Source organism: Motacilla alba, chromosome 23 (assembly GCF_015832195.1).
Source record: "Motacilla alba alba isolate MOTALB_02 chromosome 23, Motacilla_alba_V1.0_pri, whole genome shotgun sequence".
NCBI lineage: Eukaryota > Metazoa > Chordata > Aves > Passeriformes > Motacillidae > Motacilla > Motacilla alba.
The window spans coordinates 4,337,860-4,365,630 of NC_052038.1; the positions used below are offsets into that span (position 1 = coordinate 4,337,860).

The following is a 27,771-nucleotide window of genomic DNA, read 5'->3' on the forward strand; positions in this document are numbered from 1 at the left end:
AACCCAAATCCCACAACCCAAATAAAGGAAAATCCCACAGACTCAAATGAACTAAAATCACTGAAACCCAAATAAAGTAAAATCCCACAAACCCAAATAAAGTAAAATCCCACAACCCAAATGAACTACAATCCCACAAACCCAAATAAAGTAAAATCCCACAAACCCAAATAAACTCAAATCCCACAGACTCAAATGAACTAAAGTCCCACAAACCCAAATAAACTAAAACCCAAGAGACCCATATAAACACAAATCCCACAGACCCAAATAAACTAAAATCCCACAAACCCAAATGAACCCAAATCCCATAGACCCGAATAAAGTAAAATCCCCCAACCCATATAAACTAAAATCCCACAGACCCAAATAAAGTAAAATCCCACAGACTCAAATGAACTAAAATCCCACAAACCCGAATGAACTGAAGTCCCACCAACCCAAATAAACTAAAATCTCACAGAGACAAATAAAGAAAAAAACCCCACAAAACCAAACAGATTAAACACCCGCAAAAGAAACTAAAAACCCACAAGAGCAACCAGCCAGAAAATCCACAAAGCCAAAACAAATAATCCACAAACCAAACAAAATCCACAAACTCAAATAAACGAAAAAGACACAAAACAAACTAAAACCCACAAACCCAAATAAACTAAAATACCACAAACCAAACAAAAAAGACACAAACCCCAATAAATGAAAAGCCATAAAACCAACCAAATTAAAATCCACAAAACCCAAACAAACAAAAAACCCAAATTAAAACCACAATCCAAACAGATGGAAAACCACGAACCCAAACAAACTAAAACCCACAAACCCAAATAAACTAAAATCCCACAGACTCAAATGAACAAAAATCCCACAAACCCGAATGTACTGAAGTCCCACAGACCCAAATAAACTAAAATCCCACAAACCCAAATGAACCCAAATCCCATAGACCCAAATAAAGTAAAATCCCACAACCCATATAAACTAAAGTCCCACAAACCCATATAAACCAAAATCCCACAAACCCAACTGAACTAAAATCCCACAAATCTAAACCAAACTAAAATCCCACAAACACAAATAAACTAAAACCCACAAACCTACCAAAAATACACAAACCCATATAAACTAAAAACCACAAAACCAACCAAATTAAAATCCACAAAACCCAAGTAAACAAAAAACCCAAACTAAAAACCACAAACCAAACAAATTAAAACCCACAAACTCAAATAAAGGAAAAACCGCAAACTCAAATAAACGAAAAAGACACAAAACAAAAACCCACAAACCCAAACAAACTAAAAAGACACCAAACAAACTAAAACCCCACAAACCCAAACAAACTAAACACCTCCCCATCCCTTCTCCTGAGCAGAGAGCTGTGCTCAATTAAGACAATAAAAAGTTTGTAGCCCTTCCCAGCTTGTGGTGATAAAGCCATGGGGAAAACAGCATGGCAGGCCATAAAATGTGGGGATTTTGGGATGGGCCAGCACAGGAACTTTAATTTTTTTTCTTTTTTTTTTCCTGCAGGGAATCAGTCCCTGGATTCCATGGAGAGGCAGGAGAGCAGGGCAGGGCTGCCAGTAGTATTGAGTGCCAGGGCTGCTCTACACAGGGCAGGAGGAGGTGGATAATTAGATTTCAAGCCTAGCCCTGCATTGATTCTGCCCCCAATTAAGTGGTTTGCACCTCGTGGAAAACGTTTGGTTGGCAACAGGTTTGCCTTGAGCAGGTTTTCCGTGAGGAATTTTTTTTCCCCATGCCCCTGTTCACAACCTGCAGCTCCTGGTCCGTGTCCGTGTGCCGCGGGTTGGAAATGAGGGATTTGGCACAAATGTTGTGGTGGATGGGAATCCGGAGGGAGAAACAGCACCTGGTCGGTCAAAATCCCTCACCTGGGCTTTTTACCCCAATTTAACCCCAATTCCTGCTGGTGCTTCGGGTCTGTGCCAGCACTGGGAGAGCTGGTGTGAATCAAAACCTTGCTTTGGGTCAAAAAGACCCCGAACCCCTCCTCCTGCAGCATTCAGAGAGCAGTTGCTGTTTGCTGGACAGCTCCCAGAGCGCAGAAAGCCACCTGAGAGATCCAAAGCTGCCTTTTAAATCCCATTTTGCTGTTTATCTCCACTTTGCTCCGGAACAGAAAGGACTGAACAGAGCTGGAATTGTTCTCCTGGTCGCAAGCACATTCCGGGCAGTGCCACTCCAGCCTTGCCAGGGGAGGGAATGGCAAATTGGCATGGCAGGGGTGATGCAGTTATTTTTGCCAGCCTTGGCAGGAGCTGTGTGAGTGCTGCTCCATCGTGTCCAATAAATTTTGGGATGTAAAATCCAGCCAGGTGTCTGCCCTGAGCAGGGGTGATGAGCTCGGGGCTGCGGCAGGTGCTCAGGCACTCATAAAGCAAAAATCTTGATTAGAGGGTGAAGGAATAAATGGAAATTTAGCTGTGCTGGTAATTTAGCTGTATTTCCCTGGGAATTTGGGAGTTTTGTTCATAAATCCACGCTTCCTTAGGTGGGGAAAGGGACAGAAGCAGGAATGGGGCTGTTCACTGAGCTTGGCTCTGGATCCAAGAGCTTTCCATGAATTCCCAAGGTCAAATATCCATGGGGTGGGTGCAGGAGCTGCAGCTGAGTGAGGGGAAACACCTTCAGAGCTCCATTTCCATGGATTTTCCCTCAGCTGGTGACTCCAGAGCATCTTCCTGATGGAGTCCCCTCATCCCAGAGCATTCCTCAGGGCGGGAGCGCCTGGATTTTGGGGTGGATCCAGTGGATTTCCTGAGGTGCAGGATGGGCTGAGCTGGTGCTGCAGCTCCTGGGGGCTCCATCACTGAGCTCAACACATCAACAGGGAAATCCAAGCTCGGGATTCAGATTTCCAAAGCCCACAGTTCAGATTTCCAAAGCTCGGGATTCAGATTTCCAAAGCCCACAGTTCAGATTTTTAGAGCACAGAATTCAGCTCGTGGTGTTGCTCCTGGAGTGCTCAGTGGGATTTTTGGAGCTGTAAAATCCTGGAATGCCTGCCCTGGGAATGGCAGTGACCAGGAATCACCAGGGATTTTGGGGTTTGGTGGCTGTGGATGTGCTGCTCCCATTCCTCCTGCTGTTCCCACTGCTCCGATGAGGGCAGAGGGAAAAATCCCACTGAAATCCATGTGCATTTGGGATTTTCCTGCTTTTCCTCTCCCAATCCAGGATTTGGTGGCTGTGGATGTGCTGCTCCTGTTCCTCCTGCTGTCTCTGAGTGTTCCCATTGCTCCAGTGAAGGCAGTGGGAAAAATCCCACTGAAATCCATGTGCATTTGGGATTTTCCAGCTTTCCCCCCCCAGTCCAGCCCAGAAGAGCCAGGTCCTTGAGTGTTCCCATTGTTCCAACGAGGGCAGAGGGAAAAATCCCACTGAAATCCATGTGCATTTGGGATTTTCCTGCTTTTTCCCCTCCCAATCTGGGATTTGGTGGCTGTGGATGTGTTGCTCGTGCTGTCCCTGAGTGTTCCCATTGCTCCAGTGAAGGCAGAGGGAAAAATCCCACTGAAATCCATGTGCATTTGGGATTTTCCTGCTTTTCCCCCCAGTCCAGCCCAGCAGAGCCAGGTCCTTGAGTGTTCCCATTGTTCCAACGAGGGCAGAGGGGAAAATCCCACTGAAATCCATGTGCATTTGGGATTTTCCTGCTTTTCCCCCCAGTCCAGCCCAGCAGAGCCAGGTCCTTGAGTGTTCCCATTGTTCCAACGAGGGCAGAGGGGAAAATCCCACTGAAATCCATGTGCATTTGGGATTTTCCTGCTTTCCCCCACAATCCAGCCCAGCAGAGCCCCATTCCAAGGCTGGATGAATTTTTCCCCATCAGGACCCCAGACTTGCCAGCTCTCCAGGGAAGGAAGAGTCAAACCTTCCTCTTCTTTTATTTTTCCTTTTTAGGCACACAAAAGATTTTTATTACTTCAATGAGCTCCCAGCCAGTCTCCCTTAATATCCCACTAATTGATTTTAAGGCTTGGAAGCAGCAGAGCTAATTAGCATCTGCTGACTCAGCCCCAAGCCCCCCTCCTCCCTCAGATATTGACCCACGTCTGCTGCAGCCCTAAATGAAGTCGAGAGAATATTAAGTGACTCCTAGTGGCGTCTGATTTGCATATGCAAATGAGCCCAATCAGAAGCCGCGCAAAGAGGAGGCTCTATTAAAGCGTTTAAGCGGATTCAAGTGACACTTGCAGTGAAGGAGCTGCCACTCCTGGGTGAGGCAGGAGAGGGAAAATCCAGTGCAGGAGCCACGGAGGGACCTCAGCAGCTCCAGTCTGGCCCGTTTTGGTGCTGGATTTGTCCAGCTTTACTGCTTAAATTTGGTCCATTTTGGTGCTGAATTTGGCACATTTTACTGCTTGAATTTCCTCCATTATGGTGCTGAATTTGTCCAATTTTACTGTTTGAATTTGGTCCATTTTGGTGCTGAATTTGGCCCATTTTGGTGCTTCAATTTTTCCCATTTTGGTGCTGAATTTTCCCCATTTTGGTGCTGAATTTGCCCAACTTTACTGCTTGAATTTGGTCCATTTTGGTGCTGAATTTGGCACATTTTACTGCTTGAATTTGGTCCATTTTGGTGCTGAATTTGGCCCATTTTTGTTCTCTAATTTTTCCATTTTGGTGCTGAATTTTTCCCATTTTGGTGCTGAATTTGTTCAATTTCACTGCTTGAATTTGTCCAGTTTTACTGCTTGAATTTTTCCCATTTTGGTGCTGAATTTGGCACATTTTACTGCTTGAATTTTTCCCATTTTGGTGCTGAATTTGTCCAGTTTTACTGCTTGAATTTCCTCCATTTTGGTACTGAATTTGTCCAATTTTTGTTCTTTAATTGTTCCCATTTTGGTGCTGAATTTTTCCCATTTTGGTGCTGAATTTGCCCCATTTTGGTGCTGAATTTGTCCAATTTTACTGCTTGAATTTGGTCCATTTTGGTGCTGGATTTGGCCCATTATGATGCTTTAATTTTTCCCATTTTGGTGCTGAATTTGGCACATTTTACTGCTTGAATCTTGTCCATTTTGCTGCTGAATTTGGCCCATTTTTGTTCTTCAATTTTTCCCATTTTGGTGCTGAATTTGTCCAATTTTACTGCTTGCATTTTTCCCATTTTGGTGCTGAATTTGTCCAGTTTTACTGCTTGAATTTGGCCCACTTTGTTGGGAATTTTAGGAGCAGCTCAAACAAGGAGATGGAATCACTGAGCTCAACACATCAACAAGGAAATAAAAGCTCAGGATTCAGATTTTTAGAGCACAGAATTCTGATTTCCAAAGCCCACAGTTCAGATTTCCAAAGCCCAGAATTCAGGTTTTTAAAGCCCAGAATTCAAATTTTCAGACCCAAAAAGATTTCAGTTGATTTGGAAGATGGAAATGTCCCAAACCCTCCTCAGCCCTGGGATTAGAAGAAAAATCAGGGAATTCCAACCATAAACAGGAACTCTGCATTTCTAAAAATTTTATTATTATTATTATTTTATTTTTTTATTTTTATTTCCCACACCTTGGAAAAGGCTTTTTTATTGCTGTAGATGCTGGTAAAAACTGGTGTAAAACAACAGGAAATCCAACAACCCCAAATAAATGGAAAAGCTGAACTCAACATGCCATAATTACTCAGTTATTTCATCTTCCAATAATTTCAGCAACAAAGTGAAAAACTCGCCAAAATCAGGAAATTTTCATGTAAATTCCCCAATTTTGTACAGAAAACTGCAACAGATCCCAATATTTTGCTGCAAATCAGCTTTTCCACATTCCCCTTTGTGCTGGGAGTGTTCAATCCCTGATGATTGCCTCCTAATTCTTCATTTTTTTTACTGCAAGAACTTGAATTACTGAAGAGTGTTTAATTAGCAGGCGTGGAGGGCTGATGCCCACTTGAAAGGGATAAAACTGAACCTCTCCTGAAAGGGAATTTGGAATATCCTGAACCTTCCAGCAGCAAATCAGTGGCCATCAGCTCTCAGGAAAAATGAGGATTTTAGGAAATATTTTGATTTTCTGGGCGTTGAGCGTCGTTGTTCATCATTGTCCCAACTCCAGCTGGTCAGGAGGGATGGTTTCAGTTTGATTTGCCCATTTAATGTCCTGGATAAACTTCATTAGGAGAGAAATAATTGAGTTTGGAAGAGTTGAGTGCGTGACCTTTAATTTATGCAAGAGATGGGGACTCAAATGTGCCGTTGGAGGCATTAATTTCCTTTAAAAGGGAATTTTTTAGTGGCTCTGCCATCAAATTCCTCCTGTTGGGGTTTAGATTGGGCTTCCAGGAGATGTGAGGAGGGGAATTCCACGCTGGTCATTTCCCGGGGGGGATTTGGGGGGGTTTAATAGGGATTGAGTGAAGAGGATTGGTGTCCTGTGGGTTTTCCACGAACCCAACAATTCCCAACGTTAATTCCCAACAGTTAATTCCCAGCAAAAGCCCCTCAGCCAAGGCTGCTGGGGAAGGTGAATTTTGGTTTTTCCAGCTCAAATTGTGCTGCCGGCCTGAGGTGTGACAGGCAGAGAGGTGAGAGCCTTCCTGTGCTGTGGAAAAAAGGGAGAAAAGAGGGAAAAAAATCAAAATACCCCCCAAAGCAACCAGCAAAACCCAGGGAAAAGCTTTTCCTGAGGATTTGGGATTTTCTGCACCTGTCCAACAGCTCTGTCCATCCCTGGACACAGAAACTCACCTGGCTTTGTGTTCCTGGGGAAAATGAAGGGGGGAAAAGTGAATCCACCTGCACAGGAGCCCTGGAATATTCCCCAGTCCCAGCCTGGGCTTAGAAACAATCTGAGAGGTGTTTTCAAATATATTAAAAAAAAATCAAATAATATAAATGAAAGTATATAAATATAGAATAATCTATAATACAATAATTCTGCAGTATAAATTATATAATAAATATTGATATATAGTACATATAGTATATCAATGTATATTTCTATATTAATATATTATATATTAATACATTGATATATAATTAAATAGCAAATAAATTAATATATTAATCATATTTACATGTAATAAATAAGTATATAAACTGCATATATTTACATATAATATATAGTACTATATTAATAGATACTGGATTTATTAGATAATATTATCTATTAGATAGATATTATTATTTATATTTGTCTAATATCTATTTAATATATTAATAATAAATGGATATTTAATTTATATATTTATAATATCGAATATAATAAATATATATTAAATAAATAGAATGTATAATAGATATTGTTACTAAATAGATATTTAATTTTAACATATTAAATAGCTAATAAATAAATATACCAGTAAAGTAACCATATAAGCTACCTATATGACTGTATTAAATACACATACTATTTAAATACACATATATGTGATGTATAATATAATAATAATACACATATTATGTAAATATACATATATGTAATGTATAATATATTATTAAATACACATATTATGTAAATACACACATGTGATGTATAATATATTATTAAATACACATATATGTAAATACACATATATGTGATGTATATTAATAAATACACATATATGTAAATACACATATATGTAATATAGAATATATTAATAAATACACATATATGTAAGTACACATATATGTGATGTAGAATATATTAATAAATACACACATATATGTAAGTACACATATATGTGATGTAGAATATATTATTAAATACACACATATATAAATACACACATATGTGATGTTTAATACATTAATAAATACGCACATATATGTAAATATATATGTGATGTATAGTATATTAATGAATACACATATATGTAAATACACATATATGTGATGTATAATGTATTAATAAATACGCATATATGTGATGTAGAATATATGAATAAATTCACATATTATTACACATATTTACAATAGATGCATATCCAGGTGTTTCTCCTCTGCTGGCTCAAACTTCCACATCCAGATCTCTGTGATCCCAGCAAACCCCATGAAATTCTGGGAGCGTTTTTCAGCCTGAGGGGGAAAACACGATCTCATTCAATCGCGGAGAGCTGCCGGTGCCAGCAGCCAGGAGAGAAAAGCTCATTTCTGCCGGGGCTGGGGAGTGCAGGATTTTGGGGGTGGGGAATTTGGCAGCTCGGATGTTATTCCATAAACAGGCAGCGTGGCACGGCTGGATATTTTCAGCTTTGCACAAAAGCTGAGGGGAAAGAAAGAGGCTGGGTAAAAAAAGCTTGGGAAAATGGGTTCCAAATAACCCATTCAGAGCCCAGAACTGAGTCCAGAGCACTTTTCCCTTTTTGTTTCTCCCTGATGGTTTTTAGGAAGAATTTGTCCTTAAATTACTCATTTATTAGCTGGAGCATCTGGACTTTAACTGGAATTTTTGGCTGCAGGGGCCGTGACTTTCCTCTGGGCCCCGCTGGAGCCGGGAGTGTGGAAATTTGATCTCCTTGTCGGAGGAACAAATTTGAATTTCCCAAAATGAATTGTGAAATGTCCATTTGTGACGATGATGAATTATGAAATGAGTTCATTGTTTTGCCCTGGCCTCGTGGGGGAAGCAAATTTGCAGGAACATTTCTTTCCTCTCATTTCCCTCCCTATTTTTCCTTCATTCCGGCGGTTTTTCCCCATAGCTGGGTGTCCCACCTGTGCAAATCCACACCCATTTATCCTGGATTTGGGAACATCTCCTGCCTCAGCCTCTTCCCAACCCCTCCATCCCTTTCAGAGTTGGTTTTGCTGCTGGAATTTTGGTTTTTTTCCCAATGCTGTGTCATTGAATTCTGTGAATTTTCCCCTCCTGCAGACTTTTAATCCCTTTAGTGCTGCTTTGTAGGGCTTGGCTGGAGCTCAGGAATGTCTGAGATGGGCGCTGGAGCCACCCTGGATTTACCAGGACCTGGAGCTTGGCATGGAATTCTCCTTCCAGATCAAAAATTACATAAAACCCTGCTGAGGGTGAGGGAAACAAACAGGGTTTGAAGCCCTGGAGTCTCCAAAATTTTAGTGGAACTGACAGAGAGGTGATTCCAGAATTACCCGGAGGAATGGGAGCAGTTTGTTCCACAGGCCGTGTCAGGAATTGTTGGATTTGTGTTTCTTCAGAGTGTCCTGGACAGAGACCCAGGTCCCAGACTGTCCTGGAATTCACATTCCAGGCATTTTCTTATATATTTATAAATATTTATAGATTTACTGCTCTAAACTAAACCAGAGGAATCTTTTTTTTTCCCCACTTAGAATACCTTAGACTAATGAACGTTGTTTTTAACCCGCCAACTCTCATCCTATAAAATTAAACCAGGAGCACAGAATGAGAGGAAAAAATTTATTTATTCCCTACAATAATCCCATTAATTGTGTTCTGATGGGAATTCCCAACCAAGTCCTGGTGTTTTTATCCCAAACCGTCTCCCAGCATTTCAGGAATGGGATTTTGTGTCCTCAGGAGCTGGTGGCTGCTAAGGAAAGAATTCAGCAGGGAAAAAAAACTTCCTGGAAGTCAAATTCCTCATTCTACATTTGTAATTCTGCATGAGCAGATCCTCAGCGGGCCAAAGCAGCTGGAATTGGGATATTTTACAGAAAAATCCATGTTCTGCTGCAAGGGCAATGGAGCAGAGCACAACAAAGCCCTGGAGCAATTTGTGAGAGCAGCAATTGGAGCCCTGAAATTCCCCCTGGAAATTCCAGGGGCAGCCTTGGAAGCGGTGGCTGGGATCAGAGCAGGGATATTCTGATTTTTTTGTGGAGAAATCAGATGGAAGGGAAGGTTTTGGGAGCTTGGAGAAGGGTCAGGTTGATGTGTTGGGTCTGTCCAGGTTGTGCTGCCCCTGGAACTGATGTTGATGAATTTTTATGGAATTCTGGGCTCTGCAGAAGAAGATTCAGGCCAGTTGGGAGGGTTTTATTTGGGGTTTTTTGGGTTCAGTCCAGCCCTTTCTCTTCCCCCTTGCTCTGAGTGCTTTAAAGCAGATCCGAGTCCTGTTTCCATGACAATGTTTGTACAGTAGGTGCCTTGCAGTATGGATATATAGATTTTTTCATTTGTAACAACTCCCCTGCATGAATTCCTGGCGTATTTAAGGTCTCCTTGAGCTGTTTAGAACATTTCTTCCAAATTATATATTGTATATAATTATATATATAAATATACAATATAGATAATATATTAATAGAGTATACATTAATATATTAATACATTCAGTTTTATTACATCATAATATATTTCTAATAATATGATATTATAATATTATAATATTTTAATTTAAAATATAACATATTAATACACAGTCTAGATAATGTATTAATAGAGTATGCATTCATATATTAATACAGTAAATTATATTACATCATAATATATTTCTAATAATAATATAATATTCAAATCTATAATATAACATATAATAATACACAATATAGATAATATAGATAATATAGATAATATATTAATAGATTATACATTAATATATTAATACATTCAATTATATCATTATAGATTTCTAATATAATAAAGTAATATAATAATACATATAAATACATACATAAAGTAATATATAATGCAATATACTATAATATATATATTCATTCACAATATAGATAATATATTAATATGTTACACATTAATATATTAATACATTCAATTATGTTATACATATAAAGTATAATATTATTGTATAGATAATATATTATATATGTTTTATTTTTATATATATATTATTATATATCCAAAGGTAGGAAAAGGCAGCCAGGTTGGTTGAGTGAGATCAAGTCCAAAGTTACATTTTGATGCTTGAAAAGAATTTTGAAGCTGTGCCTTTGGGATTCTGGAGCAGAGCTCCTGTAACAATTGTGTTGCACAGAACTTGGTAGTTGCAAACACCTTTTTAAGCTTCTCCCCCCAAACACCAAATCTGCCAAGGCTGGGTTGTGTAACTTTTGGTGCAGTGGGAGTGAGGTTGCTGAAATCAGGAGCAATTCTTGTCCCTGCATGGATTCAGGCACTGGGGAGATCCCACGTGCAGCTGGACGAGCTGAGCCCTTCCCAGCCCCGGCTCGTGCTGAGCCCTGGGCGTGTTTTTATGACATAATTGGATCACTGGAGCTGTGTTTGCAGTGAAGGGGATGAAATTACCATCTGGAGGTTTGGCTTTTTTATTTTTCATCAGTTATGACCACACATTTATAACGAGCCTGTAGAGCTGGAGGCAGCTGGTGACCAGAATTGCTGTGGCAGCTCTGTGGGCTGTTTGTGGCACCGTCCTTGGGAGGGTTTTGGTTGCTGGGTGTTGATGTGAGGTGCCTGCACTGCCAGCTCAGCCTCCTTTGGCTTTTGGTGGCATATTTTGATATCAGGGCTGTGGTATTTCCTTTTTCCCTCTTCCCAAAAACTCTGTGCTCTCACTCCTGCTCTGGCAGGTTGATGTCCTGGGAAGTCTTTTCTACAAAATGTTCAGCATTTGGTGGTTTTGGGTTGCAAAGAAGGAGCAGAGAAAGAGAAACTGTGAGAGGGGCTGAGCAAGAAGGGATAAATCCCCGAGGCAGTTGGGAAGTGAAAACAAACAAGTTTATCCCTGTTGGTTTGTGGGTGTGAGGCAGCCCTTGTGGAGTCTGAGAGGAGCTGAAGGAAGTGGGGGCTGTGAGTTCTGGGGGTTTCTGGCCCCAGCCCTGAGCATCTTTCATGGTTTAACCTCCCTGGGGCTGAGCTGGCTCAGTCTCCTCACCTGGGGAGAAGGGAGAGCAGCAATGTGCTGGGAAATCCCCAGCTGCCCTTCCAAAAGGCTGCTGGGCCCCGAGTTTGGGAAGGATGTTGGGGCTCTTGAGCTCATCCAGAGGGGCTGGGAACACAAACCCTGTGAGGAACCACTGAGGGAGCTGGGGGTGCTCAGCCTGGAGAAGAGGAGACTCAGGGGTGCCCTCATCGCTCTCACAGCTCCTGAAAGGTGCCTGTGCTCAGCTGGGGCTGGGCTCTGTCTCCAGGCACTGACAGAACCAGAGCACACAGCCCCGAGCTGCACCAAGGGGAATTTAGGTTGGGCATTAGGAAGAAGTTTTTTACAGAAAGGGTGAGAAAGTTCTGCCCAGGGAGGTGGGGGAGTCACCATCCCTGGGTGTGTTTAACAAAGCCTGGATGTGGCACTGGGTGCCAGGGTTGAGTTGAGGTGTTGGGACATGGACTTGATGGTCTTGAAGGTCTCTTCCATCCTGGTGATTCTGTTAATTCTGGGAATTTTGGGAAGCTGGGAGTGAGGGAGAACTGAGCTGCGAGTGACACTGAGGGACACCCCGGTGACACCTGGAGCACAGCTGTGTCCCCAGCCCTGCCCTTGAAGCCCTGCCCATTGCAGAGGGGGCTGGAAAGCCCAGGAATGCGGCGTTTTGTGCAATATTTATTTATTGAAGATTTTATTTATTTATTTATTCAGCAGATGGAGCTGGCTGCAGCCCCCGCTCCTGGGTGAGGAGCCAACAGCCAGAGGAGATCAATGAGCAGCTGAACAGTGTGGCCTCTAAAGTTGGAAGTGGCTTTTTTCCCCCAGAACAAAGAGTGTTCCGCGGCCAGGGCTGGCTGCAGCGAGGAGCAGAGCAGACCAACACTGGCACCCAGTGTCTGTGTGGGATCAGTTCAGACTGGGCAGGGGGAGCTCAGGCTGGTCCCACACTGAGCTTTCAGGCCTGATGGGCAGGGTGGAGTCAGAGCCCTGATGTGCCCTGGCAGCTCAGCTCCTTTCTGCTCTCCTCTGGGGCCTGGAGAGGCTGCCTGCAACAGGGGCTGGACAGAGTTAAAGGAATAAAATTTTATTACATATATTAAATTAAAATGGGGATTTCTTTAAAGGTCTTTACAGGATGCACCTTGGGCAGCACGAGGTCATTTCCTCCTCTCTCCCAGGAGCCCGGCCAAGGCTTCACCCAAGATGGACCCTGAGTTTTATAAGATTTATAACTTATAAAACGTTTATAAGTTCTATTTATAGATTGGGGTGAATTGTGCAATCACAGCTCCAGGTGATGCAGTCCCACCCTCCCGGGTTGCTCCCCTCCCTTCCCTGCTGTTTGCACTTTTTGGGCTGAAGCTGCAGCTGTCCTTGGTTCTGGGGCTGGAAAAGGATTGTTCCGTGGGACTGAGCTGTGAGGAGAACTGCTGACACTTTATTTGAAGTTCAGAATTATTTACCAATGCAGCAGAGAATCTGGAGAATATGAAAGTTAAAATTTAAGGCGTCAGTTTGGTGCCTGCTCTGCTCTCCTGCTGCTGCTGCTCTGGGTGCTGCACTTTCTGTGCTTCCCCCTGAGAGCAGTGAGGTGTCTTTGTTTTACAAACGGATGGTAGGAAAGTTCAGATACAGAGAGGTGAGAGAAGCAATGGGAACAACCAGAAATTCCATAGCAATTCCACTGACTTGCACAGCCTGCTACTCACTCAAACTGTGCTCAGTCCCTGGATTTGGAGGGGAAAAAAGGAGACACAAGGAAAAGACAAAGGGGGGTACATTGGAAGGGGGTCTGTGTTAGGTGATTTGGGAAGTCTGAGCCTCTCAAATACCTCACCCAGGAAAGAGAGAGGGAAATGCAGCTGGGAAATTCGGATTAAAAGGAGGCTGCATCCTCTAAAAATTTGGGAGACTCCATGGAAAATGCCCCATGGCCTCTGCCTTTATTGGAATAAAGTTCAGGACTCCTCTGTCTCCTTTTTGGACACAAACCTCTGGTGTTTGTGGATGAATTTTCCTGGCACCATGGAATGGTCAAACCTGGGCTCAGGGAGGGAGGGAGGCAGTGTAGACCCACCCTCCTCCCTGGGGAAAGGTTTTGGAGTCACTCTGCAGCTGTTAAATGCCAGTTCAGTGGAGCCTTTAAACGCGCACTTAACGCCATTCCTGCTCAGCAAAACACTTCAGCACCTCCTTTAAATGAAGCCCTGCTCGAGTGTTTGGCACCGGGAGGCTGGGGCTGTTCAGGGGGATAAACACATCCCTGGAGAGGATCCTTGTGGAAAACGCCAGTCACTCGGCTTTAAAATTTTAAAAGTTTAATGGTAATAAAATGGTGATAAAAATAGTCATATCATTAATTAAAAATTTGGATAATTGGGATTTATGACAATACGAGACAATAAAAACAAAGTGTTAGGGACAGTCCGGGTACCTCTTTCTGGGCAAAATAAGCCTGAAAAAGGACCCACATTAACAGAGGATTAACCCTTAAAAGCAACAGCCTGTTACATATTCCTACACCTCATCCATGATGCAGAAATTCCATTCAAACCAAGGATTCTGTCTGGTCAGTGTCAGCTTCTTCCTCTGCATCCTGACGGTGTCTGTAGGGCTGAGGAGGCAGGAAGAAGTTCAGAAGTTCATTTCTTCTGATAAGGGAGCAACAAATTCTCTTTTTCTCTGAAAGATTCAGGTGTCCTGTGGCTGCTGTCTGGTGCGAGTACCTCATTCCTTTCTTCAAAAAAAGTATCTTGCATAGTATAGTTTCTATTTGAACATGATGTTATCACCTAAAACTGTATTTACCACACTACTTGAGAAAATTAATTCAGCATTTCTAACATAATACATAGAATATTCATTTGAATATTTGCAAAAAGCCAGTCATAAAATACACATTTTTCACAATCCTGCTGCATCCCAGCCTGGGTGGGGGCCTGGCTGAGCATCTGGGCTCTGGAGGCTGAGATGGGCCAGGTGGGGCTGAGATGGGCCAGGTGAGGCTGAGATGGGCCAGGTGGGGCTGAGGTGGGCCAGGTGATGATGACATGTGCCAGGTGATGCTGAGATGTGCCAGGTGGGGCTGAGATGGGCCAGGTGGGGCTGAGGTGGGCCAGGTGATGCTGAGGTGGGCCAGGTGATGCTGAGGTGGGCCAGGTGAGGCTGAGGTGGGCCAGGTAAAGCTGAGATGGGCCAGGTGGGGCTGAGATGGGCCAGGTGATGATGAGATGGGCCAGGTGGGGCTGAGGTGGGCCAGGTGATGCTGAGTTGGGCCAGGTGATGCTGAGGTGGGCCAGGTAAAGCTGAGATGGGCCAGGTGGGGCTGAGATGGGCCAGGTAAAGCTGAGATGGGCCAGGTGAGGCTGAGGTGGGCCAGGTGAGGCTGAGATGGGCCAGGTGAGGCTGAGGTGGGCCAGGTGAGGCTGAGGTGGGCCAGGTGATGCTGAGATGGGCCAGGTGATGCTGAGATGGGCCAGGTGAGGCTGAGATGGGCCAGGTGATGCTGAGATGGGCCAGGTGATGATGAGGTGGGCCAGGTGGGGCTGAGTTGGGCCAGGTGATGCTGAGATGGGCCAGGTGAGGCTGAGATGGGCCAGGTGATGCTGAGATGGGCCAGGTGATGATGAGGTGGGCCAGATGTTGCTGAGATGTGCCATGTGATGCTGAGATGGGCCAGGTGATGCTGAGATGGGCCAGGTGAGGCTGTTCTGCAGGGCAGCACAGGGATCCTGTGGCCACATTTCCATATTTTCCATAAAGGCATAGAGGGAATGGTCTCACACTGCCAGAGAGGAGGGTTGGATTTGAGAGTGGAGAAAATTTCTCCTTGTGAGGGCTGGATGGAATTCCCAGAGCAGCTGGGGCTGGCTCTGGATCCCTGAAATGTCCCAGGCCAGGTTGGACTTTGGGGCTTGGAGGAGCCTGGGGCAGTGGAGGTGTCCTCATGGCAGGGGTGGGATGGGATGGGATGAGCTTTAAATCCCCTCCCAACCCAACCCATGCCATGATCCTGGGATTTGGACCTTCATTTCCAGCCAGGCTTCCTCTGCTGTGCTCAGCCAGATCTGAAAGTCTGAAGGAGGGGTGGCAGAGACCCCGAGCTGCTGAGGCTGCTCCCCACATGCCACACTTGGGATCCTTTGCTCCTGAATTTCCCCTGACCCCGCTGCTCCCATGCCTCACATCTGCTGCTGTTTCTGCATGAGGATGAGGATTTAATCTGATTCTGATGAGGATTTCATCAAAACCAAGCTCCTCCTGTCCCAGCCTCTGGGATATCCTTGGGAGTTGCTGAGGCACATTCCAGAAAGGGAAATTGAAAACTGAGTTTCCAAAAAGGAAAAAAAAAAAAAATCCACCCCAAAAAAAGGCCCAGAACTACTCCCACAAACAAGAAGGATGATGAACCATTTGGGTTGCTGTTATCCAAAAGTGACTTTCTGGCTGGTTTTTAGTGAGCAGAGAAATATTGGAGGGGGGAAAAAAAGTAGTTTCCATTTAGTTTTATCTCTGGCTGTACTGGAAACAAATCATGGCACGAAAAGAAAAGGGATAAAATGAAATGAAAACGATCCCATTTATTTCCTTTGCTGTAGCACACTCTGGACAGTTCTTGTGAAGATTAAAACTCTCCTGAACTCAAGCAGATTGTGCTAAAACACTGCTGAAATATCTCAGACAGTCCTGGAGTATCCCTGGAGTACTTGGCCCAAAAGTTATGGATGCAGAGTGAGAGGAAATGGCTCTGTGTGGATCTCTCCTCCACTCTCCACGTCCTCCATGGGTGCCCACTTAATTTGTGAATTGTGATGGAAATCTCAGGGATATTCTCCTTAAAAAATCTGCTTTTCCCCTTGAATTTCTTGGATCCAATGCAGGCTGGCTCGTTAGGAGAATATCTCCCTGCCCTGGCTCTCCTGTTGATTCCTGTGCATATCTTGACTTCCAACCTCCCCCAAAAATCCAGGAAAAGCAGGAAAACAGAAAGAAAGGTTTTAAAAAAATTAAAAATCTGAATGGGGATTAATTTGGAGCTGTGTGTGCGGCGCTGCCTGAACCAAGTGCTTGAGGTCAATGGTTTTGTTATTTTTGTGTGCTCCGTGCGGCGCCGTTCCGTGGGATTTAGGAATTATTGCTGCTCTGGCAGGGCCTGCCTCGCCTTCCTTCCTCCTTTATTAGGGACGGAGAGGAGTGGGGAATGCAGGGATGTGATGCACACCCTCATCTCATCAAAGTGGTGCTCCTTGGTAAGATTTCAAGGTTAGAACAATGACAGCGTGGAAATCTCAACCCGGGTGATCCAAGCCATAAAAAAGCTGCTTTTAGCCGTGGAAACAGGGCAGGAGAGCAGAGCTGCACACCCCAAACCTTCTTCTTTCACATCCCAGCCATATCAACAGAGAAAATGGAGCTGGAGATGAATTGGAAGAGGAAGCAGGGAAGGTTTCTCCTCACGGGGGTGAGGATGGATTTGGGTTTGGTTTGAAAGTCCCTGAATAAGTCAAGGAGCTGATGGTGAGCAAGAAGAGAAACATATTTTTATTTTTAATGGTTTTTTTTTCTCCCTTTTCTTTCCCTGCAGACAGTGAGAGCTTTGGGGGCTTGGGAGAGGCTGATGTAATTAGGCTGAATGCGTTGTGATGGTGGGACTGTGGCCAAGGATGCGTTGAGTCACATCTAATGACTTAAAAACTCCTAATTAATTTCGAATGAACTGGAACAAGGAGGCCTAGCTTGACGAGCACCAGGTTGTGAAAGCTCCCGGTGTTGAAAACTCGCAGTGGAGCCATCCTGGGATGAGGAAAAGTTGGGAGCAGCCTGGTTAAAAGGAGTGGAAAGAAATGGATGTGAGAGCTAAAGGTGGATGGGAGGAAGGTTCTGGTGTTGATCAGCAGTTCGGGGAGCTCTGGAGCAGCTCACGGATCAGAAGAGCAGGGAGAAAGGGAGGTAAAAAATGAGAAGCAGGGAGAAAAGGAGGTAAAAATGAGAAGCAGGGAGGAAAGGAGGTAAAAAATGAGAATCAGCAGGTGGGCTGAGGCTGCTGGTGCAGGTCAGCAGTTCTGGGAGCTCTGCAGCAGCTCAAGGAATGGGTGATGGAAATGCCTCAGATCTTCAGGTTCCATTTCAAGTTGAGCTCATTTTGGGTGACAGCCTGTGAAATCTGGGGGTCAGATCTGCTCTGGGACTCACAGGTTCCTCACAGGAGGAAAAGGACAAAAGTGTGGCTTTAAAGCTCTTTGTGTCCCACCCCCAGTGGGCAGGGACACCTCAGGTTGGAATGGAGGGTGAGACACAAATCCCAGGAATTCCAGAGGTTCCAGAGGATGGGACTAAAGGGACCCAAACTGGAAGAGAAAAGGACAAAAGCAGAGATGTGGAGCAGGAGGATGTTCAGCTGGGCTGAGGCTGCTTTGTGCCCACCAGGGTCCTTCTGGATGGCTGAGTGGCTTTGAGGGATGAGTGAAAGCTGCAGGAGGTGGGAGAGCTCCAGGTCCTGGTGGGTTCATCCCTGATTCTTTTCCATGTCCTTGATGGTTTTGATTCCTGGTGAAGGCTGACCTGGAGCAGAGGCTGGACAGAGTTAAAGTAGGGATTTATGAAAAGGGTCTCCTCCATGGATCCACCTTGGGCAGCACAAGAGCCCAGCCAGGGCTGCACCCAGGATGAACCAAAATGGTCACAAAAATGGACACCTGGTCACAGGGTGTCTAACTTCTATAAGTTCTGCTCCATTTGCATATTGGAGTTCATTGTCCAATTCCAGCTTTAGCCCATGCAGTCCCATCCTTCTTGTTCTTCTCTCTCCAGTCCACGGTGTTTATGCTCTTGGGCTGAGATTTGGATCATTTGTCCTTGGTCCCCAGCTGGAGAAGGAATTGTTTTGTCTCCCTGCTCCGTGCAGAGAGCTCACCATCCCATAATATGAAGCCCAGACCCACCCACTAAAGCAGCACAGAACCTGAAAAACAGAAAAGCTCAAACCTGAGGCATCAGTTTCTTGCTGAGAAGGTGCCACTGGTGCGTCAGGCCATTGTCACCTCGTGTGACAGTCGTGGTTCTGCTCTGCAGAGGTTCTGCTCTGGTTCTCTGCTGGGTCTGTGCTGCCTTTAACACCCCCAGAGTGGCTCCTGTGCTGGGTCACCTTGCAGGGAGGTGTCCAGAGCCCAGCCAGCCCTGGGACAGTGACATTGGAGGTGCCACTGCACCAGGAGAATCCCATTGCCTTTCCTCTGTCGTAAAATCAGATCAGCCTTTGGCAGCTGTTCAGGTGCAGGCAAATGAAATAAACTGCTCAGAATTCATCGTGGGAAGGAACAGAAAATGAGTAACAGGACCTTCCCTTCATCTCCACAAATGGCCCAGCTCTGGATGTAACCCCAACCCCTCTGGAGTCATTTTTCTCTCTCCATCAGCAGGAATTTGAAGATCTCCTGCACTTGGGTGATTTAGAAAGCCCAGTCCAAGCTCCCTGCAGCGACCCAGGGCAGTGGGGGGTTAATGCTGCTCCCCCCAAAGCTGCTGCGCCTCCCCTCCTGGAGCAAGATCTGAAATGTGCAGGCAGCTCAGTGAAGCAGAATTTTAATCTGAGATCTGTTTTTCAAGTCTGATTTTAAGATCCCATGCAGGTCAGGGTTGTCTGATTCTTCACAGTTCATTAAGTAGAGAGCAGCTCGTGGTAGAGATTGACTTTTAAAAATGATGGATTTTTATTTATAGAGGAGTTCTACTCATTAATTTTAAAGGATGGAAGCATAAAAGCAGGAATGGGTTCATTAAAAAAAAAAAAAAAGTGACATTGGTAATTTAATTAAATTGGGGGTTTGAGGATCATTGCAAAAAATGAAATGTTAGTTCTGGGCTGCTTTTCCACCCGCTTGGATTTGACAGCAGCCCCTGCTCCCAGAGCCTGCCTGGGCAGGAACATTTCCTGGTGGGACTTCCCAGCTCCAGGGGCTTTGGGGGAGGATGTAAAAAATGGCTTTGGGGGCAAGAAATGGTGTCAGGAGCTGGGATCTGCCCCTGCTGCTGTGCAGGGAGGGGTGGGGGGGCTGGAGCCCCAAAACTGGGCTTGGGGACACTCAGGTGTGACCAGAGATGAGAGGTTCAGCTGAGAAACCCCAAAACTGGGCTTGGGGACACTCAGGTGTGACCAGAGATGAGAGGTTCAGCTGAGAAACCCCAAAACTGGGCTTGGGGACACTCTGAGTGAGCAGAGCTCACAGGGACAGCAAAAACCCCCCCTGAAAGTCCCCAAAATCTGAGCTTTGGGACACTCTGTGTGTGACCAGAGCTTGCAGGTGCAGCAGAGAAACCCCTAAAACTGGACCTGGGGACATTCAGGTGTCAGCAGAGCTCACAGGAAGAGCTGAAAACCCCAAATCTGGGCTTGGGGACACTCAGGTGTCAGCAGAGATCACAGGAAGAGCTGAAAACCCCAAACTGGGCTTGGGGCCAGGCTGAGGGAGCAGAGCTCATGGGCACAGCAGAAACCCCAAAGCCCCTGAAGCAGCTCAGGAGCGGATCTGAACGTGCTGTTCACATAAATCCCACTCCAGGTGATGTTTCATTGCAGAATTTCCAGGGCTGGGCTCACCACAGACCCAGAGGGTGTCTCTGGGAGCAGGGAGCTGCTCCTGTGTCCATTTGGGATTAACCCTTCATTCCCCTCCTGTCTGGGATCCACATCCCACTCCCCATCCCAAAGTGCTGCCCGCTGAGGATTTCCCTCAGCTCTGGGGATTTATGTCCCATTTCCCCAGCTCTGCCTGGGGCTTGTCCCTCTCTCAGTGTGCCAGGGCATCATTTTCCTTTTGCTCCACGGGCAGGGCTGCAGAGCAAAGCTCTGCTGGTGGAAATCCATCCCTGACAAACTCATTTTCCTTTGCTGAGTGTGGACAGGGCCCTCCCCTGCTCTCCCAGCCCTAATGAAAAGGAGCCATCACTGGAGATGCTGCACAAGGGCCTGATTTCACTTTGATGAAGTCATTTTTAGGCCTGGTTGTCTTTGCTTGGGGTTTTTATTGGCCTCTAAAACCATGATTGGAGTTGATCTTTTTTGGAGAGGCTGCTGGAAACCTGGGGGTTTATTTGAATTCCCTGGAAGTGCTGTGCAGAGGCACTGCCTGAGGATTTATTGGCATTTCAGCTGCAGCTTTCCCGTCTTACATTGGAGTATCCCACATTTCCCCTGATTTTATTGAGCTCTGTTTTGCTTTAAGTAGAGCTGCATCCAGCTGTGTTTGAGTCTGGTTTGATGCAAGCGTGTGAAATCTGGATTAAACACTGGGAATTAAAAATCCTGGTGAACTGAAACATTGGGGTGTTTTTTTTTGCCAGGCAATCAGTTTTGCTGGGTTTTGGGTGGATTTAAGGTGTAAAACAACCCTGCTTGTATTGCAGGGACTGCAGCCTGTTGAAAAATGTGATCTCTGGATTTAATCAACTCAAGCTAAATAACCAAATGCAATCAAGTTCTATAAAATTGAGAGGGAGAGTTCAGTAATTAGGAACAAATTCCTCCCTGCGAGGGCTGGGATGGATTTCCCAGGGAAGTTGTGGCTGCACCTTGATCCCTGGAAGTGTCCAAGATGTCCGTGCTGTGGAATGGGGTGAAATGAAATCATCCTTAAATTCCTTCCCAAGCCAAACCATTCCATGATTGTCCAGAAATCACGCACCCACCACAGCCTGATCCCTAAGTTCCTTCCTGAGTTCAGAATTGCTCAGGAAGGAGAGGATCTTGTGGCTTCAGCAGCTCGGGGAGGAGTTTGGGGCAGCCTTAAGCTATAGGTTGGATACCAGGAGAAAGTTCTGTATGGAAAGAGTGAGAAAGTTCTGGAATGTTCTGCCTGGGGGTGTTTAACACAGCCTGGATGTGGCACTGGGTGCCAGGGTTGACTTGAGCTGTTGGGGCTGGGTTGGACTCGATGATCTTGAAGGTCTCTTCCAACCTGGTCATTCTGTGATTTTCCTTCTTTATTTGGATATTTGGTAGAAATTAGATTTAAACATTGACTCCAAGGGGCCTGACAAGCTCTGGTACAAGCCCAGGTAAGTTTGGAGCTTGCTCAAGTGGATTATTGGGTTTTGAACAGCAACCATTCCGTTTTTCCTGAGGATTTACCCCAGCCTTGTGACAATTCCCTGTCCCTAACCTAGCCCTGCTTCCCTCAAATGGATTATTCTCAATTATTCCGTTTTTCTTGAGTATTTAGCTCAGCCTTGTGACAATTCCTTGTCCCTAACCCAGCCCTTCTTCCCTCAAGTGGATTATTGTGTTTTCAGTGGCAATTATTCAGTTTTTCCTGAGGATTTACCCCAGCCTTGTGACAATTCCCTGTCCGTAACCCAGCCCTGCTTCCCTCAAGTGGATAATTCTGTTTTCAATGATGATTATTCTGTTTTTCCTGAGGATTTACCCCAGCCTTGTGACAATTCCCTGTCCCTAACCCAGTCTTGCTTCCCTCAAGTCAATTATTCCGTTTTCAATGATGATTATTCCATTTTCAATGATGATTATTCTGTTTTCAGTGATGATTTTTCCGTTTTCGATGATGATTATTCCATTTTCAATTATGATTATTCCATTTTCAATGATGACTTTTCCGTTTTCAATGATGATTATTCCGTTTTCAATGATGATTTTTCCGTTTTCAATGATGATTATTCCATTTTCAGTGATGATTATTCTGTTTTTCCCGAGGGTTTTCCCCAGCCCTGTGACAATTCCCTGTCCCTAACCCAACCCTGCTTCCCTCAAGTCGATTATTCCGTTTTCAATGATGATTTTTCCATTTTCAATGATGATTATTCCATTTTCAGTAATGATTTTTCCGTTTCAATGATGATTATTCCATTTTCAATGATGACTTTTCCATTTTCAATGATGATTATTCCATTTTTAATGATGATTATTTCGTTTCAATGATGACTTTTCCATTTTCAATGATGACTTTTCCATTTTCAATGATGATTATTCCGTTTTCAATGATGATTATTTCGTTTCAATGATGATTATTCCGTTTTCGATGATGATTTTTCCGTTTTTCCCGAGGGTTTACCCCAGCCCTGTGACAATTCCCTGTCCCTAACCCAGCCCTCTTCCCTTGCAGCCCTGCCCAGCCACACGTGCGGGAACCCGGGGCGGCTTCGGAACGGGGTCCAGCAAGGAACCACCTTCAGCATCGGGGACAGGGTCAGGTACAGCTGCAACCCTGGATTCTTCCTGGAGGGCCACGCCCTGCTCACCTGCCAGGCCAGCTCGGGACAAGGAGCCTCCTGGGATTTCCCTCTCCCCGTCTGCAGAGGTAAGGAGATCCCCCTGGAAATGGGTTGAGATGTTTGGGGTGAGGTGGGGGATTAGGTTTGAAAGGGTTAAAACCCAAAACAGCAACCCTTAAAAACCTACTCGTAAAAATCAGCCCTTAAAAACCAATCCTTAAAAACCAACCCTTAAAAAAGCAATCCTTAAAAACTAACCCTGAAAAACCAACCCCAAAAAAGCAACTCTTAAAAACCAACCCTTAAAAACCAATCCTCAAAAACCAACCCTACAAAATCAACTCCTAAAAATCAACCCGTACAAAACCAATCCTCAAAAACCCACCCTTAAAAACCCACCCTTAAAAACGAACCCTACAAAATCAACCCTTAAAAATCAACCCATACAAAACCAATCCTCAAAAACCAACCCTTAAAAATCAACCCTTAAAAACCAGCTGTGGTGGTTTTGGTTGAAACCAGAAGAAATGTTAGAAATCACAACCGTAACCCAGCCCACAACACTCCCCTGCCTGACAAATGATAAAAAAACCTACAAAACCCCCCCAAAAAAGAGCCCAGCCCCACAGCAAAGCCACCCAGCCCAACCTAACCAAAACATATTACCTCTTAACCAACCAGAAGAAAAAAAAGAAGTTCCCGAGTATCTTTCATCTTGAACAGGTGTTTTTTCACAAAAGCAGATACAACTTTCTAGTAACTAAAAGCTTTGCATCCCTTCCATAAATATCTCCCATGCAACACCACAACACCAGCCCTTAAAAATCAACCCTTAAAGAACAACCCTTAAAAATCAACCCTCAAAAAGCAACCCTTAAAAATCAACCCTCAAAAAACAACTCTTAAGAATCAATCCTCAAAAACCAACCCTTCAAAGCCAGCCCTAAACGGGAAGGTAAACGTGGTGTGGTTGATGGGTTTTGGGTTGTGGTTAATGGGATTTTCATGGGTTCCTCAAGGCTGCTGGGCTTTGGGGGAATAATGGGAAGGTTGTGAAGGGCTTGGGGTGTTGGGAGTGGGGCACAGCTGCTTTAGCTGCAGTTTCTAGGGCCCTGATGCAATTAAATTAAATTAAATTTAAAAAATAAAATGAAGTGGGGGAAACCCCCCCAATTTAAGTGGCAGGACAAGGGGATGGCTTTAAACTGAGAGTAGGTTTAGATTAAATATTAGGAGGAAATTCCTCCCTCTGAGGGCTGGGATTGATTTCCTGGAGAAGCTGTGGCTGCCCCATCCCTGGAAATGTCCAAGGCCAGGTTGGAGCATCCTGGGATTGTGGGTGGTGTCCCTGCCCATGGAATGGGGTGAAAGGAGATGATCCTGAAGCTCCTTCCCAACCCAAACCAATCGTGATCCCATGATTATCCCGAAAATCAAGCACCCACCCAACCCGGCAGGTTTTCCAGCTCAAACACTGGAAATGGGGCTGGATTTTCTGCTTCCCAGTGCCAGGTTCCCTGTCCTGTGGCACGTGCCAGGGTGGCTGTGGTGCTGTGCTGCAGGAAGGGTGGATCTGTGCAGGGCTGGCATGTGCCCTGGCTTGGGGATGCTGCAGGGGAGGTAAAACAATTTATTCTGAAAACAATTCCCAACTTCCTGCCAGTTTAACTTCAAAATTCCTTTATCAGCGCAGAGATTGCCTTGCTAATTGTGCTCCCACGGGGGCTGGGGAGTGTGTAAATACACAAATATCTGTGTTCTTCTACCAAAAACATTTGCTGCTGCTCTTGAAGTCTCTTCCCCTCGATTCCTTGTGTACTTCAGCAGAGCATCTCCTTATTGATTCCTTTTATTGACTCTGCCTGTGCAATCAATCAGCCCCTGGGCTGTGGAGCTGGGCCTTCAAGTGAGCAAATATTGTTTGCTTGGGATGTTTTTAATGCTCCCTTGGATGGGTTACATGGCACCAGGGGTGTGTTGTGCCTCTCAGTGGGGTTTTTTGGGCATTTCCCTGCTGGTTTGGGATCAGGAGTGTTTAGGGGGGGGCTCAGAGTGATTTGAGAGAGGGCTGCTTATCCCTGGTGGTTTTTATGATCAATTACGATGCTCTTCTCTAAATTAGGATGGTATTTTGTCACTTTTGTAATACTTTTTTTTTTTTTTAATTTAATTTTATTTTTTGAGTTTCACTGGAGGTGCAAATACTCACAGAATCAAGGGATCACTGATTCCAGCTCCTGGCCCTGCACAGACACCCCAAAATCTCACCTTGGGAGTGGTGTCCAAACATTCCTGGAGCTCTGGCAGCCTTGGGAATGTTCCCATTCCCTGGGCAGCCTGGGCAGTGCCCAGCACCCTCTGGGGGAAGAACCTTGCCCTAAATCCATCCTAATATTCCATCAGGAGGAGCTGCAGCCCCTCTCAGCTCTGCCCTCAGTCTCCAGCTGAACACCCCAAGTGCCCTCAGCTGCCCCTCCTACCCCTTCACCATTCCTGGCCCTCCTCTGGACCCCGCAAAAGGTGAAATTCCCTGAAATTCCACCTTGAGAACGGGCAAAGCAACACCTTGGTAGGAGAAAAGGGAATTCCCTGCCTGGAGGGAGCAGTTCCCTCTGCTCTGACAGCATTTCCCAAAGTCTTCTCCTTGCCCAGCTTCGTTCAGCATTTGCGGAGGAAACCCCAGGGAGGAAGGGATTAATCCTGACCCCAGCTGGTGCTGGAGCTGAGGGTTGGCATAATTTCCATTGCTGAGATCCCCTCTCCAGCTGGAGGAAAAGCCCAGCTTTGCATTTCCATCCTGAAGTGCCAAACTCGTGTTTGATTTCAACGCTGCCCTTCCAGTCTGGAGCCCAGCACTGGGGCTGGTGGCACCTGAGCTGCTCCAGGGAGGAGGAAGATCCAGGGAATGGCTCCAAGGGCAGCACAAAATGTGCTTTTCATCTGCTCTGGTGGAGCTGTGCCTGCAGCTGAGTTTGCATCCCTCCACATCTTCGATGCCTGGTGAAGGCTGGCCTAGAACAGAGGCTGGACAGAGTTAAAACAGGGATTTATGAAAAGGATCTCCTCCATGGATCCACCTTGGGCAGCATGAGAGCCCAGCCAGGGCTGCACCCAGGATGAACCAAAATGGTCACAAAAATGGACACCTGGTCATGAGGTCCCTCACTTTTGCAAGTTCTGCTCCATTTGCATATTGGAGTTAATTGTCCAATTCCAGCTTTAGCCCATGCAGTCCCATCCTTCTTGTTCTTCTCTCTCCAGCCCACGTAGTTTGTGCTCTTGGGGCTGAGATTTGGATCATTTGTCCTTGGTCCCCAGCTGGAGCAGGAATTGTTTTGTCTCCCTGCTCTGTGCAGAGAGCTCACCATCCCCTCATATGAAGCCCAGACCTACCCACTAAAGCAGCACAGAACCTGAAAAACATAAAGTTAAACCTGAAGCATCATCTCCATCCTTAAGAGTGGGCAGTGCCCCTCCCTGCCCAAAGCAGTGGGGTGTGGCTGGGACTTTGGGCTGGACCTTTGGGCACTCCAGGGCTCACTCCTCCCCTTTGTTCCAGCCGACGACGCCTGCGGAGGGACCCTGCGGGGCCAGAGCGGGATCATCTCCAGCCCTCACTTCCCCCTGGAGTATGGCAACAATGCAGACTGCACCTGGACCATCCTGGCCGAGCCGGGGGACACCATTGCCCTGGTTTTCATGGATTTTCAGCTGGAGGATGGATATGATGTTCTGGAAGTTGCTGGCACGGAGGGATCCTCGCTCTGGTAGGTTCCTGCTGGTGTTCGTTCCTTGTAGGGTGCTCGGGGTGGTTCCTTGTTAGGGTGCTCATGGTCTGTGTGGGCAGAGCCAAACTTCACAGGGTGCTCAGAGCGAGCAGTTTGGGCCTGAAGGAGGGGAAATTGCCAATTATTCCCCGTGGTTTCCTTCTGGAGCTTGGGATTTGCTTGGCAGACTCTGCAGTGAGCATTGGCTGCTCTGAGTCCTGCTGCCTGCAGTGAGAGTCGTGGTGGTCTTCTTCTTTCCAGAAGAAGAAAGATGAAAAAGAAAACCCAAACAAAATCCCTTAACCTCTGAGAGCCCCTCAATCCCTGCCACACTCAAGGCTTGGTTTTGTTAAATGTTCTGATGATTGCTAAACCTGCTGGTGTTGATGAACTTCTGGAAATGTTTCACCCAACCCACTTGTCCCTGGGACAGGGGACAGAATTCCAACCCCCCTCTCATCCCAGGGGTTGTCTGGAAAATGCTCTCAGAAATAATTGCTTTGATTTGGGATGAAAGCCAATATTTCCAGTATTCAGGAGTCACCCGTGTGCTCTGAAGGCAGGAGAAATAAGGAGCTGCAGAGGGAATTTGAGGTGTTCCTCCTGTTGGTTTTATAGCAAAGGACACGGTGATCACCTGCACTCAGCACATGGTTAAAGGTCCTGACTGGCAGCAAGTGGAAGGTCCTGCAAGTTGGATTTAAACCCCACAACCCTCTGGAAGGGAAGAATGAAGCTTTTGAAATAATCAGGTGTTGCCTGGGATTATCGGCAGCGAGTTAAATTGTGATTATTTGTGAGGATCCTGTTGCAAATCCCATTTATTTGAGTGATTTATCCTGGCTGGCAATTTTGAGGGAACAGGATTGGAGTGTTTAGGGTGTATTGATGGGAGGGAAGTTGCCATTTACCACGTCCCAATTGTTTACTGTTCCCTGGCCCCTTTGGAAAATTAGATGTTGCTGTTTGATGAAAAAAAACCCTGGGCTGGTTTTATTAGAATGCATTAATATTTTAGGGCACTGGTGGTTCGTAGGCACTCAGCTGT

At 45.5% G+C, this 27,771-nt stretch overlaps 1 protein-coding gene across 1 annotated transcript in view; it reads left to right on the forward strand.

Annotated features, from left to right (window-relative positions):
• Window positions 1-27,771, forward strand: part of CSMD2 (CUB and Sushi multiple domains 2) — a 238,525-nt gene that overhangs the window by 47,663 nt on the left and 163,091 nt on the right. Inside the window, exons 4-5 of the mRNA XM_038161173.1 lie at window positions 22,848-23,042; window positions 26,516-26,723. Coding sequence (XP_038017101.1) covers window positions 22,848-23,042; window positions 26,516-26,723 — 403 coding nt within the window. The remainder of the gene's footprint in view (window positions 1-22,847; window positions 23,043-26,515; window positions 26,724-27,771) is intronic.